The 18,175-nt window shown below is 38.3% G+C and overlaps 1 protein-coding gene across 7 annotated transcripts in view; it reads right to left on the reverse strand.

The window, feature by feature from the left end:
* The window catches only part of TENT4A (terminal nucleotidyltransferase 4A), a 60,307-nt gene that overhangs the window by 6,477 nt on the left and 35,655 nt on the right, over positions 1 to 18,175 (reverse strand). For 3 of the 7 annotated variants that reach the window (XM_057428756.1, XM_057428755.1, XM_057428754.1), the window contains 3 exons: positions 17,168 to 17,268; positions 16,737 to 16,909; positions 4,806 to 4,964 (listed from right to left, as the gene is read on the reverse strand). In XM_057428756.1, coding sequence (XP_057284739.1) covers positions 4,806 to 4,964; positions 16,737 to 16,909; positions 17,168 to 17,268 — 433 coding nt within the window. Of the gene's footprint in view, positions 1 to 4,805; positions 4,965 to 12,402; positions 13,108 to 16,736; positions 16,910 to 17,167; positions 17,269 to 18,175 lie in introns of those variants that run through there. The other 4 variants (XM_057428758.1, XM_057428757.1, XM_057428760.1 and 1 more) reach the window with 3 other exon arrangements.

Genomic DNA, 18,175 nt, shown 5'->3' on the forward strand with positions numbered 1-18,175 from the left:
TGAGATTTCTCACTTCTTCATTTGGAACAAAAGCGTATTACTATAGTGAGCAGACCCAAAACACTTTCCAAATTACAAGCTGATATCACTACAGTATGTGTGAAAGTCAGTAGAGGAAACGCATATGTGAATAAACAGATCAATCTCAGTTTGGGAGCAATTACAGTGACATTGGAAGGTAAAGGTGCACTACACAAACAAAAATCAGGTATTGCTTCTAGACTTCCACAAGTAACCTTCACTTATGATAGGTTTATTTATGTTGCTAAAAACTATTTACACTTTGTGTCTTTCCTGCAACCCAAAAAGTATTCAGGAAGCAACCACCAAGGTGGTCAGGGACTTTCAGACAGTCATAGAATCATAGAATAGTTAGGGTTGAAAGGACCTTAAGATCACCACGTTCCAACCCCCTGTCATGGGCAGGGACACCTCACACTAAACCATGCCACCCAAGGCTCTGTCCAACCTGGCCTTGAACACCACCAGGGATGAAGCATTCAGAGCTTCCTTGGGCAACCCATTCCAGCGCCTAAGGATACTGCCACAATACTGCGTGGAAACATCTAGGCTGGATGTTTATATGGAGACCTCTGGAGATTAATTTCATCCAACCTTCTGTTGTAAATTAAGTCAGATTAGGTTATCCAGGGTCTAGTCAAGATGAGTCACTTTCCATACACAGAAGGATATCACCATATAAAGACTGTTTATATAAATACACAACAATCCAAGATAAAATGTATCTTAAGGACGGTTTTCAGCTGAACAACCTCTGAAACACAGATAAAGATTTTTCTTCTCTCTGCTCTTTAGGAAAGGAAATAAAATATCATCTTTTCGTAATTCTGCATGCATTAAATCAAAAACCAATGTTCCGTCATACACAGAAGACAGGAGTCTGACATTTAGAATCAAAACTGCTTCCATAGTAGCAGTATCCTCCTTCTTTTGCTTCAGAAAATGTATGGACACCAAAAAAGTATTCCACTCTAATTGAGAGCACTCTAAAAACATAAGAAAAATGCCATTTGGTTGACTGAAAAACTTTCAGTGCTTAAACACCTTAATAATGCCACTTAAATCTTCATTGGTGACTAAGTGACCAGCAATCCATGAACAAACTGAACTATTTCATCCCAAAATAACAAAGAAAGTAGCCCCTTCTTCCCTGTGGGAAGTCATGAAGCAATTTCCACCCCCTCCATTCATCTGGACATGCATGCCAATACCTGGTTTTCTGCTTATTCCAGTGGGCAGCCGTGGTTTTGCTATCCAAAGTGAAATTTCAAACTGTTTGTCAGCAAAGCACAAGAATGATTACCTTGAAAAACTGATTATGATGATACCGAAAAGCTGAACTACCTGGAAATTCTCCAATTAATTATGCAGTATATAAACAGAACTGGTAATCACACCAAAGCCATTTCAAAAGAAAGAAAGTATTAGGAAGCTCTAATGGCATAAAATTTGCCAGGAGGCTGCAAGTTGTTCAAGGTAAAGTCAGTGCTCTTGACACTGCCACCTTGTCCTTCTGAGGGTAGTACTGGACACCTAGGTACTGCTTCCAAGCTGAACTGAGAGCAGAGAAAGTTGCCAGGGAAAAGGCTGAAGAGACCATTCAGACAAATTAATCCCTTTCAAAAACCTTTTGAATATGAAAGAACATTTGCTGTTACATAAAAGGCTTGCCCATGTTCAAGTCTATCAGAATAGGAGTCCTCTGAGCTAGTAAAATGTGCCCACTAAAAGTTAAAGTAGGATGGTCTTAAATTACTACAAAGTCAACTACAAAAAGAAACGCACCAACCTAATCCAGCTCAGTCATGCTCCAGAAAGTAACAAATTAAAAGGAGACATTTAGAGCATTCTGGGTAGAATTATTTAACTTCCCACTTCTGGCTTCGCCATAATCCTTATGAAAAAAGAACATGCCTACTTCACAATACATAAACTTTTGGTAAATTCAATGCAAAAGCCCCATCATCCCATCTCTGGATCTGGAATTGCAGATAGCAACAAAGTCTTGTGATTTAACATGAATCTAGAAGTCACATCTTTGTCAAACAAGTCACAGAAGATTTCCTGATTTTTAAACATGTATTCCATAAACTACTAAAGGGAGAGTTAACAAGTACTGGAAAGGACAGCCAAGTAACAGAAAGCCAGAAAAAGTGCTACAAAGCAGTTGTTTTCCAAGACTCAAAATTCCAACAGGGAACCAAAATTCATGCAATACATTGCCTCTTCACAACTAAGGCAAAAACTCAGGATGCCAGCTTCTTTTGTACCAGCAACTGCAAGACTCAAAACTGGATTTTTTATTTTGTCATTTTGATGAAGTTAAGCTCCACAGGGATAGAATAAACTATACTAGGGTTTGTATTATAGGTGAAATTTAACTTAAATTAGCTCTCCAGTTTTATTTAAAAAAAACTTACAAAGCTTCAGACTGTACGCTAGCATGTGAATATTCAATTGCAGATACTAAAAAGCACTATACTGTTCTATTAGATTCTCACTAATAGAAAATATTTCCTGCACAGGTAAGCTGGTTTTGCCTAGGTAAGAGAGGACAGGTAAAGGGGAGAAGAGTAGGCAGGAATGTGTCATCCCTTAGAAAATTAAATGGGGCTTACTAGATGACTGAGGATTGCAGAGGTAACTGGAAAGAACATGTAGAAACAGCTATCAAAGATGATGCCCCTTTTATGTTAACCTGCCTTCAATGAAATGGTAGAATACAAATGGAAAGTATCCTGGTCTAAAGGAAAGAGAATGAAAAACATTTCAGTGAAGTGCCTAAAACAAGCACTTGTGTACTAAGCAGAATTTGGGCATCAAGTTGTAACATGACCCTAACTCAATCGTGGTATTACTGAACATTGAAAATGTTTCCAGATAACATTTATCTAATATCCATCTAAGAGATTCAACCTTTCAAGCACAGATTTAGGGTTGCTTGGGTTTTTTTTTTTTTGTTCTGCAGTAAGTGGCAGTGATGATATCTAGACATACAAGTCAAACTCACAAGATGAATTAAAAGTACTCCCTTACATGCCGGGCTTGAAGTATTTTGATCAGCAGCACAAACTTCAGCATTAGGTCAGCAGCTAAAGAGCTGATACTAGGGTCAAACTAGTTAACATCTTCATTAATAACCTGGATTATGGGAGAGGTGACCCTCAGCATGGCTGCAAATACAAAACTGGAAGGAGTAGTTTATACATAAGACAGTTTTGCTGCCAGAAAGAGAAATCACATGAGGCTGGAGACATAAGCTTGCAGGAATCTCATGAAGTTTGAAAAAGGAAGATGCTAAACTCTGCCCTTGGGAAGGAATAATCTCATGCACCAGAACACACTGGGCACTGACCACCTAGAAGGCAGCCTGGCATAAATCACCAGGGATTCTCAGTGGACAAGCTGAACATCAGACAGCAACACCCTGAGCTATATTAGGAAGACTATCTCTAACAGGTGAAGGGAGGTGATCATTTCCCCTCAGCTCAGCACTGGTGAGGCCCCATACAGAGTGCTGGGCCAAGGTCTGGGCTCCCCAGTAACAAAGTGACATGGGCATATGGGAGTGAGTCCAATGAAGTTCCATGAAGATAAATAAGGTCAAAAACATTTGTGATATAAGGAAATAATGACACAGCTAGGGCTATTTTATCTCAAAAAGAGGGAGCTTGGGAAGGATCTTCTTGATGGGTCTAATGAGACAGGTAAAGAAGATGGAGCCAGACTCTTCCCACGAAAAGAACAAAAAGCAACGGGTATAAGCTTAATGCAAAGAACGCCATCTAAATTTAAGAAAAAGCTTTTACTAGAACAAGTTGCCCAGAGCGCTTGGGGAATCTCCATCCTTGGAGACTAAAAACCCCAATTAATATAAAAAAGGACAAGGTCATTAGGTTGAAAATATCCTGGGCCTAGATTCCCAAGGACTGAGAAAAAAGAACCTGACCAAAACTAGGTTTCAAAGAAACCAGCTCATTATTTTGTTAGCATATGCAACCTACAACCCACAACTTGCATTAAAGCTTATGTGAGGCAGCTGTTTTGACTAATTATTTTAATAATTAAAATTGAGGGAATGTTTTCCTACAGATAGAGGTACTGAGGCTATCAAGAAAACTGAGGATTTTTCTTCCCCTTCTACCATAATGGATACATTAGCTAAAATACTTCAGGCTAGTTGAGTAGCATACAGTTTCCCTGTACATTCACCTCCCAGCACATTTAAGCATACATTTAATATTTTGGTAAAAATTCTTGTTCACATGCCCATAATTGATTTTCTATCTTTAAAATGTATTACAGAAAGTTAAAAGTGTAGTCAGATCTATTCTAATAATTCAAAATCAAGACGACTAGATAAGCCTGGACAGGTCAGTACTATTACTTCAGATACTTCAAAAACTAGCTTACAGATACAGCACCTACATGAAGTTTCTGTTTCAAGAACAGGAAGTTAAATAGCCTAGAGATCTGCAGATAACCAACCCACTGCTTAGGAGTCTGAAATACAACTTAAGGAGTCAGACATCTGACACTACCTTCAACTTACTCCTACATATCAGAGAAGGCTATTACATTCAGAGATGCATCTCAAACACCAAACCCTTTCCCACCCGTTCTTCTTCCCACATGACAGATAAGTACTTTTATGATTACATGAGGTTTGGCACATGCTATATTATCTTCAGAGGCTTTTAGACTGACAGCACAGTGCAAATGATCTACACTTCTGATTTGATTGCTTTCTCATGACAAAGCTGCTCCATTTAGTTGGCTCATACCTGATTACTGGCGGCCATTATCAAGGTTCTCGTAGGCGCAGATTGGGGTTTACCACTTGGCATAGGCAATGCGGGTGGTAAACTGGCCATAAGCTGAGTCGGTGCTTGCAGACTGAACTGGTAAACATTAGGAGCTGTGCAAGGTGGTGTATCAGAATCCTTTTGGCAGAGAAAAAGGGGAAAAGAAAAGCAACTTTACAGAAAGCACAGTATATACAAGCTATGCATGTGAAAATGCACCCAAATATCAACTCATGTGAATACTGTAAAATTTGTTTTTTCCAATGGCAAAAACAAAACACAAGCCAGCACTACGTTTATTTTACACTTCCGTCAAAAGTTTAACTGAACCTGCATCAAGGAGACAATGTCAACAGGCTATGGCAATCACAGATCAGTTCCATTTAGTGCAATCTAAAGCCAAAGTTGCATCTCTACCAAATTTGAATTAAAAGATGGGAAAACTAGGCTGAGAAAAAAAAACCAAAAAACAACAACAAACAGAACAAGATCAGCAACACTGTTAGTGATACAAGGGCTACAAGTTTAGGAGTCATGACAGAATCAGTCCTCTGAAGAGTGTTCTGGATTGTACATATCTGTACAGCAAAGTTACTCACTGTAATTGTTATAGTCTTCTCCCATCCTACCCAGCAACAGCAAAGTTAGGGCTCCACCTACCAAGAAACAAGGAGATGGTCTGCCAGTCAAGACTAGTATATGTGCACCAGTCACCCACTTCACTGCCAGTTAAGAGTTCTGCTCCTCCCCACTTTCCACTGGATACCTCAGAGATAATTCTTCAGAGGAAGCAAGATGGATGCAGGATTACAGAAAAAGATACTTTAATGGAACTGGTATTACTGATTACTGTTCCTCCTTTCCAACCTGACCAACAGCAGTTACAGATGCATCATACGCCATCATACTGGTGATGTTAAAATACTGTGTGCCTGGAGCACTTAGCAGAAAACAGGCAAGGAGGCAAGCACAAATGCAGGTTTTTATACGAATCACCGAGTCTGAGACCACCCAATTGACTGTCTCAATTCTTAAATGATCGATTATTTTGCAAGTTGAGGAAGCTGAAAAGCAAGCTACAGTCTCGTGAAACAACTCTGAACACAGATCCCGTACGACTTATTTTTCAGCCATAACACAATGGCAACAAATAAGTAGCTTTCCCTTCATTTCACTGCTGCTTTTCACTTCGCCCTTAACTCCAAATGATTCTGAACTTGAAAATAATGGGAAAAAAATATTCTTTACCCTACAAACTGATAGTGTTTTTCCATTCCCAGCCATCTGGCTCTAAGTATAGCAAAAGATGGGGCCAATTTGTAGTTTAGGAGTTACCATATTAAAATACATTACTTGGATCATTGTGGATCTTTACTGTTAAAGTAATTACTGAAATATTCTATTGCTCTTTCTTTAAACACTAACTGCTTGGAAGAAAAGACGCTTCACTTAAACAAAGCAATATTTAAATAGACCTCCAGCACTACTACTTGACCTCATATGGCCTTGCTTTCTAAATTAGATTCTTCAGTTAGAAAACAGGCTGTCTAGGAAAATATTTTTAAGAACAGAAACAAGAAATATTTTAGAGCTTTTCTTGGAGAAAGAAGATCATTTAAGAGAGACTGACAGTTGTGAGTATCAAGCAGCCTAACAACAAACTATTAGAAAGCAAGTAGTTTTCACTTCACAGCTGAAGTGAGCACTCACAGTAGAAACAGTCTTCAATGAAACTGTCAGCTATTAGAACAATCACTCCTTTACTGGTCCATATAAAGTGTGCTTACTTAAAAGTAAGCTCCAGAAATACAACTGCTCTCCTACTAGGCCAGCTAGTGGTAAAAGCTACAGTACACCTTTGTGAAGCTGTTTCAGATATTTGCACCATGAATTCACTACAGACCTTATCATACACTTGGTATCAAGAATCCATGCAGAAATGTAAGTCTTATTTATGAAATCAGATATTTACCATTTAATAAACATGTTCACATTCAGGCAACTACATGCTGAAACACTGATCAAAATACTAAGCTTAGTTGTTTACACATGCAAAGTTGACCGCCTGGGTGAGATGGCTTTTTTTCTCATTTGCCCAATCCTGTGATATTAGCCACAGGAACAGGCTAAGGTCTCCACCAAGATTAAGCGGATGCATTAATTAATTACATGGTAGAGTCCGATATAAGGGCAAGAACTTTGATTTTTACGCTGAAGTTTCTTTAAACATTATTGGCCATGGAATTATTAATAAGCTTATTAAAAAAAGTAGTGAAAAATAAAGAGGGGGTAGTCATGTTTGACTAGACAACTCCTGAGCCTGTTCACAAGTCACCATGAGAAGGAAGGTAAGACGGAAAAGGGGATCATACTGTCTCTCCAAACCAATTCATTATCTTCTGCAATGGAACCTTCACAAACCTGATCAAATAGTTTTAGTCTCTACTTAAAGACTCCTTATTTTTCTCTTCTGCTTAGATACCTTGAAGAGTCACATACCTAGCCCACCTGGGACACTTCCCCCATTTATAAGATTTCTAAGGGGTTTGTGCAACAAAAAGTTAACTCCCATATGGAAGCAGCAGCAGATGGAAGACAAAAAGGAGTCATATGGTTTAACTCAGACTAGATAAATTTCAGCACAAGGAAGCTTGTGTTGCTTTATTTAAATTCTGTAATGAGTACCTTCTTCTGCCTCAATGTTATTTACCAATACATGTCTCATAGAAGCAGACTGTATCTCTCCTGGATTGCTATATGGAGCTGATGTAACGATTCAGAAGCATCAAAGTTCTTTTGTGAGGAAGAGCATTACCTTTCTTACTCAAACTAAAACGTTAACCTCAGTGATGAGAAAATTGAGCTCAATGTGAACAAAAGTGATTTTCCACAAGCATTGCCTACACTGAGGGATTAAGTCTTACTTGGTCTTCTGGACAGGATTCTGAAGTGTGATGTATAAACTTGAAGCATTATAGAAGCTCAGAAAATCTTCAGGTAAGTAAATGCAGGTAATAATGCTGACACTTTAGATCCACATCTGGAAGACAAAAGACCTAACCCTTACCAGGGCAAGGGCTACAGAGCCCTTTTTAACATTGTTTACATTGTAAAAATATGAATGTAAAATAAAGGGGTAAGATCCCTCAACTGATTTTAGTAAATAATCTAAGGATAAAAGCTACAAGGACTGCACTAAGAGCCAAGGTAAGTTCCTGATGTCTTGAATATTATTACTATGGATGCTAATGATAGAATCCCTCATCCTGCAAGGAAAATATCATCTAGAGATCATTCTGGAGAAGAGGGAGCCTACATGAATACCAGAGAGGGACGAGTCATCGGGGACTGTAGTGATAGGACAAGGAGTAATGGGTTTAAACCCATCTGAAATGGGAATTTCAGATACAGGCTCAGGTACCTGCCAGATACAGGTTTCTCCTACTGGGAACGTTCCACTTTAAAACATACTCTTTAAGCCAGTTTCAAATTCCTGAGTAAGAACTTAGTACCTGGAAGGCAGATTTCTACTATTCATAGCCTTGATTAACAAAGAGTCAAGTCTTTAATTTACCTTATTAGAAAGAAAACAAATTATAGAAGACACCTAGCAACCCAAATGTTACTGATGAACTCTCATTTAATTGCAAATTTTGCTTAAGAAATGGGATTCTCTAGCCTCCTGTCTAGACAGAAACAGTGAAATACTGCAGTCATATGAAAGATGAAGAGCTGAAGCAATCTTACAATACAAATTTCTCTTCCTGACACTGGAAGAGAACTACAAAAAAGATACTTCACTGTTCTGCAAAATGCATCTCCCATTATAACAAGTCCCAGAACCTCATCAGCAAGAGAATACTCACCAGGAGCTCCTTATTAATTAGGTCTGGCTATAGCATCTTATTTCAACTCCATTAATAACTCCAGGCTTAAGATACAAGACAAACTGTAACGGTACATTAATTCAAGACAATAGTCCAGTTCCCATAAATTTCACATGCACTCAGTTATGAGCTTTCTTTCCATGATTCTATATGCATGAAAAAAGTGGTGCCTTCTGCTTTGTCTTACGATGTAGTGAGCCGAGAAGTTTCAATTGAGTAACAATAGCTACCATTTTGAGCTTTCCAAGACAATTTGTTTTTAAAAGCTGGAGATTAATTCATGGTCCCAGTCTGCCAAGTTTTGGCCCAGTGGTAAGAGTCTAACTATCCTAGGAGTCAGTATTCAGAAATCAAAACTTAAACAATAGAATGCATGCTTCCTCCTAATGTGACAGATTTGAGTTTTACACCCGACTCCCCACCACCCCAAGAATGACGTACAGAGGTTTAGGCAAATAGGTTCTTAATGTTTCCATTCTCCAAACTTCTCCCAGTAATTAAACATTTTTTTTCCTTTCCCACAACATTCAAGAGCTGGAAGCTGTGAGAGAACAATGACCATTTCAGTAAAAACTGTTCCATCTCTGAAAGAAAAGAACTGAAAATAGTGAGATAATTGGTGTTTATAGTTAGCGCTTTACACTATATAGATTTTTTTCATGTGTTCCTCTCCATTCTCACAACTAAAGTGATTTAACAGGTGACTGCTGTCAGGCTTAGTCCTTTTGCCTCTTTTCCTGTTCTGGTCTTCTCTTTTATACCTAAACTAGCATTCGACATACGTATAAGCCAACTCAGAGGTGAACCACAGAAACAGTAATCACCTTGTTACCAGCTTCACCTTCCAATTCAGTTCGACACAGGATTAGGTGAACACCAGTGCAGAAAAGCAGGAGTAGCCAGTGAACAGAAACATTCCTAGCAAGAGCATCAAACTACTGGATTGTCTTAGAAAAAGTGTAAAACCACATCCCTTGGAACACAGAGCGACACCAGAAAACTTCAGGCATTTCATAGTTTAGGGCCACATACAGGAAGAGAACTTCAGTGCATGCTCTTGCTTGAATGGTTTTAGCCCCAGCATACTTAACTCTGCTTCCAAGGTGATTTCATGGATTATACACACCCCCCATCTCATTTCTTCCACATCAGCTTGTGTCATTTCCCCTTTTGGTGGGTGGAGCCGTAACTTTAACTATGTTGTAAATAAAGTTGCACTGAGATGAACAAAATTTCCACTTCTTATAGGCAGTCATGGGATGGACAATTTGTATCAATTCTTGCATCAATCAATTGCACCATTTCCATTTACTGGCCTATAAACAATACAAAACAGTCTCAAGTAAAAAACAAAACCAAATCAAAAAGAAAAAAGAACAATTGGCTGATTTTTCTGGCTTTAAGTCCCCTTCAGCAGAAAAAGAAGATATTGTGGCCATTGTGCTTACAGGAGGGGAAAAGTGAAAGAAGAGATATAGTAAACACAAGCAAACTGAAAAATATGCAGCCTTCAAAAGCATTAGTGTTTGTTTTAACAGAAAGACAACTAAAGTGTAATCCAATTAGTATTTACCAAAATTAAATACAAGCACAGCACGCCTTTAACACCACCATATTATATCCTGCCAGGTCTGACTGTGGGCTTATTCCATGTTTTATCAGTATTCGCTGCATTTCAGACAAGCCATCTTAAATAAAGGTCCCAGAAATACGTAATTTCAAACTTCCTTTGTTACCACCAGTGCTTAAATTTCACAGGCTTTCAATTGGTCTGTATTGTTAACAATACTGTAACAATTTAACTTACTGTTTTTCAAGTTAAGCAATTATAGGACTCATAACACAAGCTGAACATATACCACACTAGAACAGAAATACTGAATTTAGGTTTTTCTTCCATCCTAAAATGGCTTACGTACCTGTTTGGGGGGGGGGCTATTTGGCTTTTCTTGCAGGGTAGAGAATGTTAAAGTATGGCAGAATATGACTAGACTTTGGCATGAGAAAATAGCGTGAGCTTGACTAACAAAACTGTGTGCTTCTCTCTAGCACCATAGTAGTAAAACCCAATTTTATTTGCTGATTTATACATTCGATCTTTACCCTTTGCTGCTAAGAATAACTTAATAACATTACTTTATAATTTTGTGTTCAAAATTGTTCCTCCTGCAGCTCTGCATAAATTTACTTCCAGTGGGTTCAGATAAAAGACTGCTCTAGCAACTGAGACAGAAGAACTGAAAGAGAGCATGAGACAGTATAAAACAGCACATGGTCAGAGATATGGGTTAAAAAACACAAATATGAGACTATATGGTGAAAGAGGAAAACAGGCAAAAGCAGCAATGGAAAAATTTGCTCTCCTCTGGTCTGCAGAAACTGTTAGTAATCTGCACAGCAAGAATAGGAAAAGGTTTTAAATGATCTAGGGCTTAAAATCTTAAATTCCCTAAATCAAATGTCAACCAAATGCTTTTCCCTGGTATCATGAGGTTGGTTGTGTTTGCATGCCCAGGGGTTGCTCACTGCTTTATCTGGAAACAAGCTCACTGCAAGTCAGCACTTTTATCTTTTTTTAAAGACTAAACATTATGAGGCCTACATTTTAGAGCACTTACCTCTATTTGTTCAGGATGGGGGGGGGGAAAAAAAGTAAAATCTGCATTCTTGTACAAGAAGATGATCATCTATACATATATTTAAATTGTTACTTTGGTTAGGACATGTGAATATTCAGGCATGTAGAAAGAAGGAAAATCTTTGTAGCGCTTGTTCTTGGAGAGCTCCAGGCCACCCCCCTTCTCCCTCTCCCTACACACACAATTTCAGCTGGAACCGTACATATTAATCAGTCATCAAAACAGATTTAATAAGGCTACAAGAAGAGCTGTTACAGTAACTATTCCGAGGTGTCTATTCCTCTACTGCAGATAAGCACATGCCTTACACCTGCAAATTTAATCGCTTTAAAAAGCTCAACATTTATTAGGGCAAGATATGTTACATACTCTCACCTCTAATGGTGAATAGTGAAGTACAACAGTTCCTGCTAATAAGCTGAAATTCACAGTCTTTGACTATTAGGAAGGAAGGGGAGATGGTGATAACTTCATTAATCATTTTGAGTTCAAGTACTAAGCCACAAGTACTGCAGAGTAAGTAACAGTTTTAAGGTCAGTGTGGATCTTGTGAGCATTCAGCAGAATGATAGGAATGAGTACTAATCAGTCATATTTATTTACTACTCTCACATGTAAGCATCTGATCAAAGTACTGAGTATGTAATAGACTTGAAGACAGTTCAAAGACATATTCCATGAAACACTTAAGATACTGCTCGGCCTATCCCCTAGCTGATGGGGGTGGAACAGTGGGCAGATGACGCACTGACATTCTGATGGAAGTTTGTTATAAAGCCTGAACAGCAATGGCTACAGGCTAAGATTTCAGGAAGAGCTGGAAAGAACATACTGTAAATTTTAAGAAGTTAAACAGAGGCAAGGATTGTGTTCTCCCCCAAACTAGGCTACATTGGTATTTTGTTCACTGAAACTTCAACTACCTTGACATGACTGCATGGTCTTGAGAAGTCAGAATTCTTCACAAACTAATCTTGTCTTAGAAGCCCGAAGAACATTATCACCTGAAACACTGAGATAAGGTGTATGAAATTTCTCAGATCCAAACTTCTAACAGACAACTTTGAAATTCTGTGCTGGACTGGATATGAGATTATATATCTGTTAGGTAGCAGAAAAGGGCTTTAAAACCTTCGTACAAGCCATTACATCTGTTACCGATATGCAGATACCACTGTCAAATAAAATGCTATGCTTTATTTGGCATAACATCATCAAAACTGCAGAGCATACTCAGCACCAGGAACTATACCAGACAAAAATAAGACTGCAAAAACATACCTAGGATTATTTTTACTTGGCAGAGACTGTTTATCAGGCAGCAGACATTCTCCAGCACTACTCCAGGACATCCTGAGCTAATAAAAAACAGCTTTCCACAATGCTTAAGCAAGAAGAAATCCAGGTCATTAGTTACAGAGTGCAAGTCCAGAACAGAAAAAGCACTCAGGAAATAAAAAAAGGCATCTTCAATAGGAATTTGGTCACCGCTTAGGTTCTCAGACTGACGTATGCAACAAGCCAGAACAAGCGGAGAGCTGGGGGCAAACATAGCTTATTTATTCTTGTTTCAGATTAAATAATAATCACTTAGTTTGATGAAGTTTAAAGTGAGATTTCTTAATGCCAGAGGCTTATTTTCTATTGTGGAACAGTTTGCAAAGTTTGCAGCATTTTGCAACTTACCTGCTTCATGATTAAGTGAAGAACACATAATGCGCCTTTTTGTCAGGCAGCATATGGTATCTTAAATACCTGCACAGCAGAGTATTTCATTCAGAAAAGACTTACTAGGTAGATCAGTCTGATAATTAATCCAGAGAAATGTATACACAGTCGAATACATCCTGATATCCATATTCCTTGTATCCATAGGCTTATTTCCATATGTTCCTCAGTTTGCCCCTGATCATTAATACTTACATTCTTCACAGAGCTGACGTAACACAGTGGACACTTTAGTATTTTGCAAGGAACTGCATTAGAAGTATCAGCGAGAGAGTCAGAGCTCTGTATTATGTACAGTAAGACAAACCCATAAACTGAACAGCTATCTCACTAATAGTGATACCAGGAGACAGATTTCTCTCCTACACAGTGTTTGATCCAAAATTTACCAGCCCTTACGAAAGCTTTCTTTTGTGGCTAAGATTTCACAGTTTGCTAGGACACTTATGAAAAACAACATAACTACAACTTCATTAGCCAGACACTGCTAGCAAAAGCCATTCTGTAAATAGTTTTGCTGCCTTGGAAAAATCCATGAAAGGATATGGATTATAGGAGTTATGATTTAGTCTCAGATCAAGCTCTTCATTTTGGGCTGTGCCAATAGCGGCCCAGAAGTGTGCTCCCCTGCAAGCTAGTCCTGGATATGCAAAGATGAAAGCAATCGTCTTCCTGAACTTGAGGCGGTGTACTCAGGAAAAGTGCACACATATAAAATATATGGAGAAAGAGAAGGCTGTCCTTGAAGGAGGTGGCTCTCTTGTTCCTCAGTGATACACAAATTCTCATCTTCAAAAGTATGGTCTCCATCAGTAAGGAGTAGCAGGAATGCAAAGAACTCAGGGTAGCAACTTCAAGCTCTTACATTCTGAGTATGTACAAAAGTCAACAGGGTGACTTCTAAATACTAGATCCGGTTTATGGCAATCCAGTCTCCAGGAAAACCTACTCCTTTTCATTGTTCTATTTTGACATCTGCTCCTTGAATAAATGCATAACCACTGCTATCTCTGAAGTGTCCGTAAATTCCAAGACACCAGAAGCCTCACCTATTCAGCTACTGAGCCATATTTACAGAATAAGGCAAAATCTGTAATGCTGCCAGACCTTCAAGGAAGCAGATGTTTAGAAAACATACAGAATGCTGCATTATACCCAACTAAATTGACCACTGTTATGAGCAACTATTAAACTATAGGGGTTAATAGGAATTCTAGGATCTCTGAGCTTTGATAATGCTTGCATGCTTAATATATACTGTTAATATTGCTTTCAGGACATTTTGACAAGTATATGGAAGGCCTCCAAATTTACAGCCAGTGTACAGTGATACAATGACTTCAGACTACAGTTACCTCTGTGCTAGAGTGAACAGCTGGAATACTTGAACTTCAGTAGAAGATGGAGTTCGGGGAGGGGCAATAGAACCAAATAAAGTCACAAGTTGCCAAGCCTATTTCCTTTTCCTCAGCATACATGAGTTGACTTCAATTACATTGGCAGGCAGGTCTCAAAGGTCAAGATGAAGCTGATTACTATTACCAGTGAAACTTTAGAAGTAAATTGAAAAGCAAATACACTATTAAGTCTCTAATTTGACAGCTAGGATCTTGTAGTTGATACACAGCAAAAGATACTCTGCAGTCACTCAAAACACATCTCCAGAAACAGTGTCTGGATGCAGATCTTGTGCTTAAGGTAAACAGTGACACCATAGGGATGAATATTTTGCCATTGAAAGAATACCTTAATTAATGGGAAAAGATCAAACTGTCCATCTAGGGTCTTCCTGCCTACTGCATTTTCTTCATAATCTGTACCTTGCTTTCAGTCTCCAGTATCAGAGAAGTGCAGAAGTTTAAATGAATACAGAATCATTCCTGAAGAACAATCCTTTCACAAGGTCAGAGCTAACATTACCTATAGCTCTACAGTGATGAGATGCACCATATTCATACTCCCTTGTTCTGAAGCTCGTACCAAAGTTCACCAATTCATATCTATTTGGAGTGCAGCAGAAGTTTTGGCATAAATCTCAGCTGTCACACATGCTAGATATTCCTTTGCTGGAACCTGGGCACAGGATTAAGCTAGATCATGCCACAGACAGGCTCTTCGAATCTGGCACAATAGGCTTCTCTTCCTGAATTAGTTGCAGCTCAAGACTGTTCAACCAGAACTTGCTCACCTTCACATACCCAAGTTCGACTTATCAGTTATTTGTCAGAAACCTGCCATTCCATTCCAAATTAAGATAACATGCTGGCAATCTAGTAAGGACATAATACAATAAAAGGCCAGGGCTTAAACTATGGTCTGTCACAAGCGCATAGGCATAAGGCTTTTTATTTTGTTAGAAAGGGTAGCATTTCCATTTGCATTGTGGATGCCCAAACTGACTGCAGGTCTTTCTTGTTGAGAGCTTCTTTGCCTTTCGCTAATTTATCTGGCATCAGGCAATAAAGTTTCATCTTCAACGTCAGGCAAAAAAGGACTAACAGGAAGTCACAACCACTCACTGCCTGTTATGCTGAGAGGGCAAAATCCTAGGGAAATATTTGCATTTTTCCCTAAAACTTATTACAGCAAAATCTTTCACACTGACATACTCAAACCAGAAGCATGGCTAGAAGTTATCACTGGCAAGCATCATGCCGTTCTTTTTCCATTAGCCAGATGGTGCAACTAAAACATTTACCATATTCACTAGACAAGTGAAAAGACAATTCAATACAGAAAATTCAGTAATGTAAATGCACCACAGAAAGCAAACAGAACATATAAAGAAGGCACTTGTTCCTCAAAAGTTATTGTAATTTTACTGAATATAATTCTCAACCTTTACTTCCATATTAGACTAGTTTTTGAAATCAGTCAAGAAACAGGTACTTGGACCTCTCTCTTGGCATTATCAAGTTATTCACTATTGTAATTAACTGAACATTACATTTTGTTCCAGTTAATACCTCTTCAGTAGATTTATAATGAGCACCTCATGCCATGCAATGCAATTTTGTGTTTTATAATCTGCACTGTCCAATTCTGCGTTGATTTTACTCCATACTGAAACAAAAACACCTTACAGAATCTTAAGATTCTGGGAACATACCTGAAGAGACTACAGCCTGCTCTTACAGTAAGTTACAATAAAGCCCAGCAATTATTTTCAAACAAGAAAGCTGACAGCAAGACTTGACATAGGAGGGCCCCATTACTATTAAAACATGAACTGACTGCTTGACTGAATATAGTAAGGAATATTGTTCAGCACGATATGATGTTCATGCTCCATTTGGGGTGTGGGGAAAAAGGACCAGAATCTGACAACTAGAGATTTTGCCTGATGGGAAGACTTATGAAGATGTATTCTTTACTCTTCTACTTAATTAGCTAGTGTTAACTTGGGGGTTTATATTTTTGTTACATCTAACGACTACCACAAAGAGTACCAAAGATTTAGAATGGAATTAAGGCCTGTTTAATTAACTGAAAAAGTTATTTTATTTCAGTAATTGCTCTGAGCAGGGGAGGGTATTAATTTGCTGTAGCATCTTAGGGATAATATCACATTAACTGCTGTTGTATCAGGAAAGGCTTTGAAGAGAATTATAAACTCTGCTTCTTGTGAGTTTAACCCATTAAAAGGAAAAGCTTACAATGTCACTGCCGGAGAGTGATGATACAGAAGAGGCAGATGAGCCGGAAGATAACTGTTGTGTACTAGCCAGTGACAAAGCCAAGCGCTGGTTGTAGGATGGTTCCGAGTCTCTGTTTTGTTGCTGTTCTCCATTGCATGGAGCTATCTGGTCTCTTATTTTCAACCTATTATCTGTTAACAGAAAACATAAGTATGATTTAAGAGCACAGAATACAAACACTTGGGCCTCAAAGTCTAAGAGTTACAATTTAACAAGCTAACTGAAAAACAGGCTCAGAGAAAACTAGTCTTGGGTTAGAAATTTACAAATTCCCTTTACTTTTTCCTGCATTTCTGAAAGTGATTAATTTCAAGGCACGAGTACTTTGAATTACATCAAATTCCAAGAAAAAGTTTTATGTTGGTTTCAAAGACTCCTGCTATACCTACCAAGTTCAGGTGATAAATTAATTTTGCTCCCCCACTTCTTTTTAATCCAGGCCCTGTAGTCAATCACTTCTTGGGTCACTTTGATGATTCTACCTAATGTGCTAAAAAAATTTTTCAATTAAGTATTAAACAAAGACTGTTGGGTACATATTTGCACGCATTTCAACAAGCAATCAAATTATGCTAAAAGTCACTTTAATATATCCCTAACCAAAGAATCCTGTTGAAATTTCATTTCCTTAGCACACCATTTAACCCACCAATGTGTCACAATTTTTAAATTAGTATGTTACTTATCTTCTACCATACTAACATGCAAGCCCTGACACATAGGTAAGATTTTTACTTTGTATTTCTAAATGGAATGCATCTTAATTATCAAGATCACACATGCAGATACCAGTGTACTTGATAAAAGCAATTTACAGGTTCTTGTATTTCTCAATGCAGAAAATATTTTTTTCCACAGAATCTGCATTACAATAGTTATGAGACGCACTGAAGACATTAACCTCCCAGCTCCTCAAGCTATAGACAGCTTCATTAGTCTTTGCTTACAGATTCGCAAGACAGCTTGAAAGGTGTAAAATCCCCACAATTATAAAGGAAGTACCATGGATCGTGAGGTAGTGGAAGCAAGAAACAGACTGGCTCCAAAACCGAAGTTAGAATTTAAGAAGATTCTTAACAGCAAATGGTACAGAAAAAAAGCCCACATGGTCCTGCTGAACAGTGACCAGTTATGAACAAGCACAAAACAATATTTTTCCAACACGCCTTCCCAATATTCAGCTATTTGAATTATACTTCTACTTGAGCAAGAGTTGTATCCTTGTTTGAGCACTAGCCTTTCAAGCTTTCCTTTCATCAGGGACTAGTGGCTGAAACACTGAACTCCATACTCAAGATACGTGAAGGACTAACTATTGTACAAAACTGGGCTGTGACAAATTACCATCTTGGAGAAGTTGATGTTATTTTACTTTTGAAAATCTTCAGTGGTTACAG

Source organism: Pezoporus wallicus, unplaced genomic scaffold (assembly GCF_028554395.1).
Source record: "Pezoporus wallicus isolate ANWC-B61680 ecotype Strahan unplaced genomic scaffold, APGP_CSIRO_Pwel_v1 contig_6658, whole genome shotgun sequence".
In the NCBI taxonomy this organism is placed as follows: domain Eukaryota; kingdom Metazoa; phylum Chordata; class Aves; order Psittaciformes; family Psittacidae; genus Pezoporus; species Pezoporus wallicus.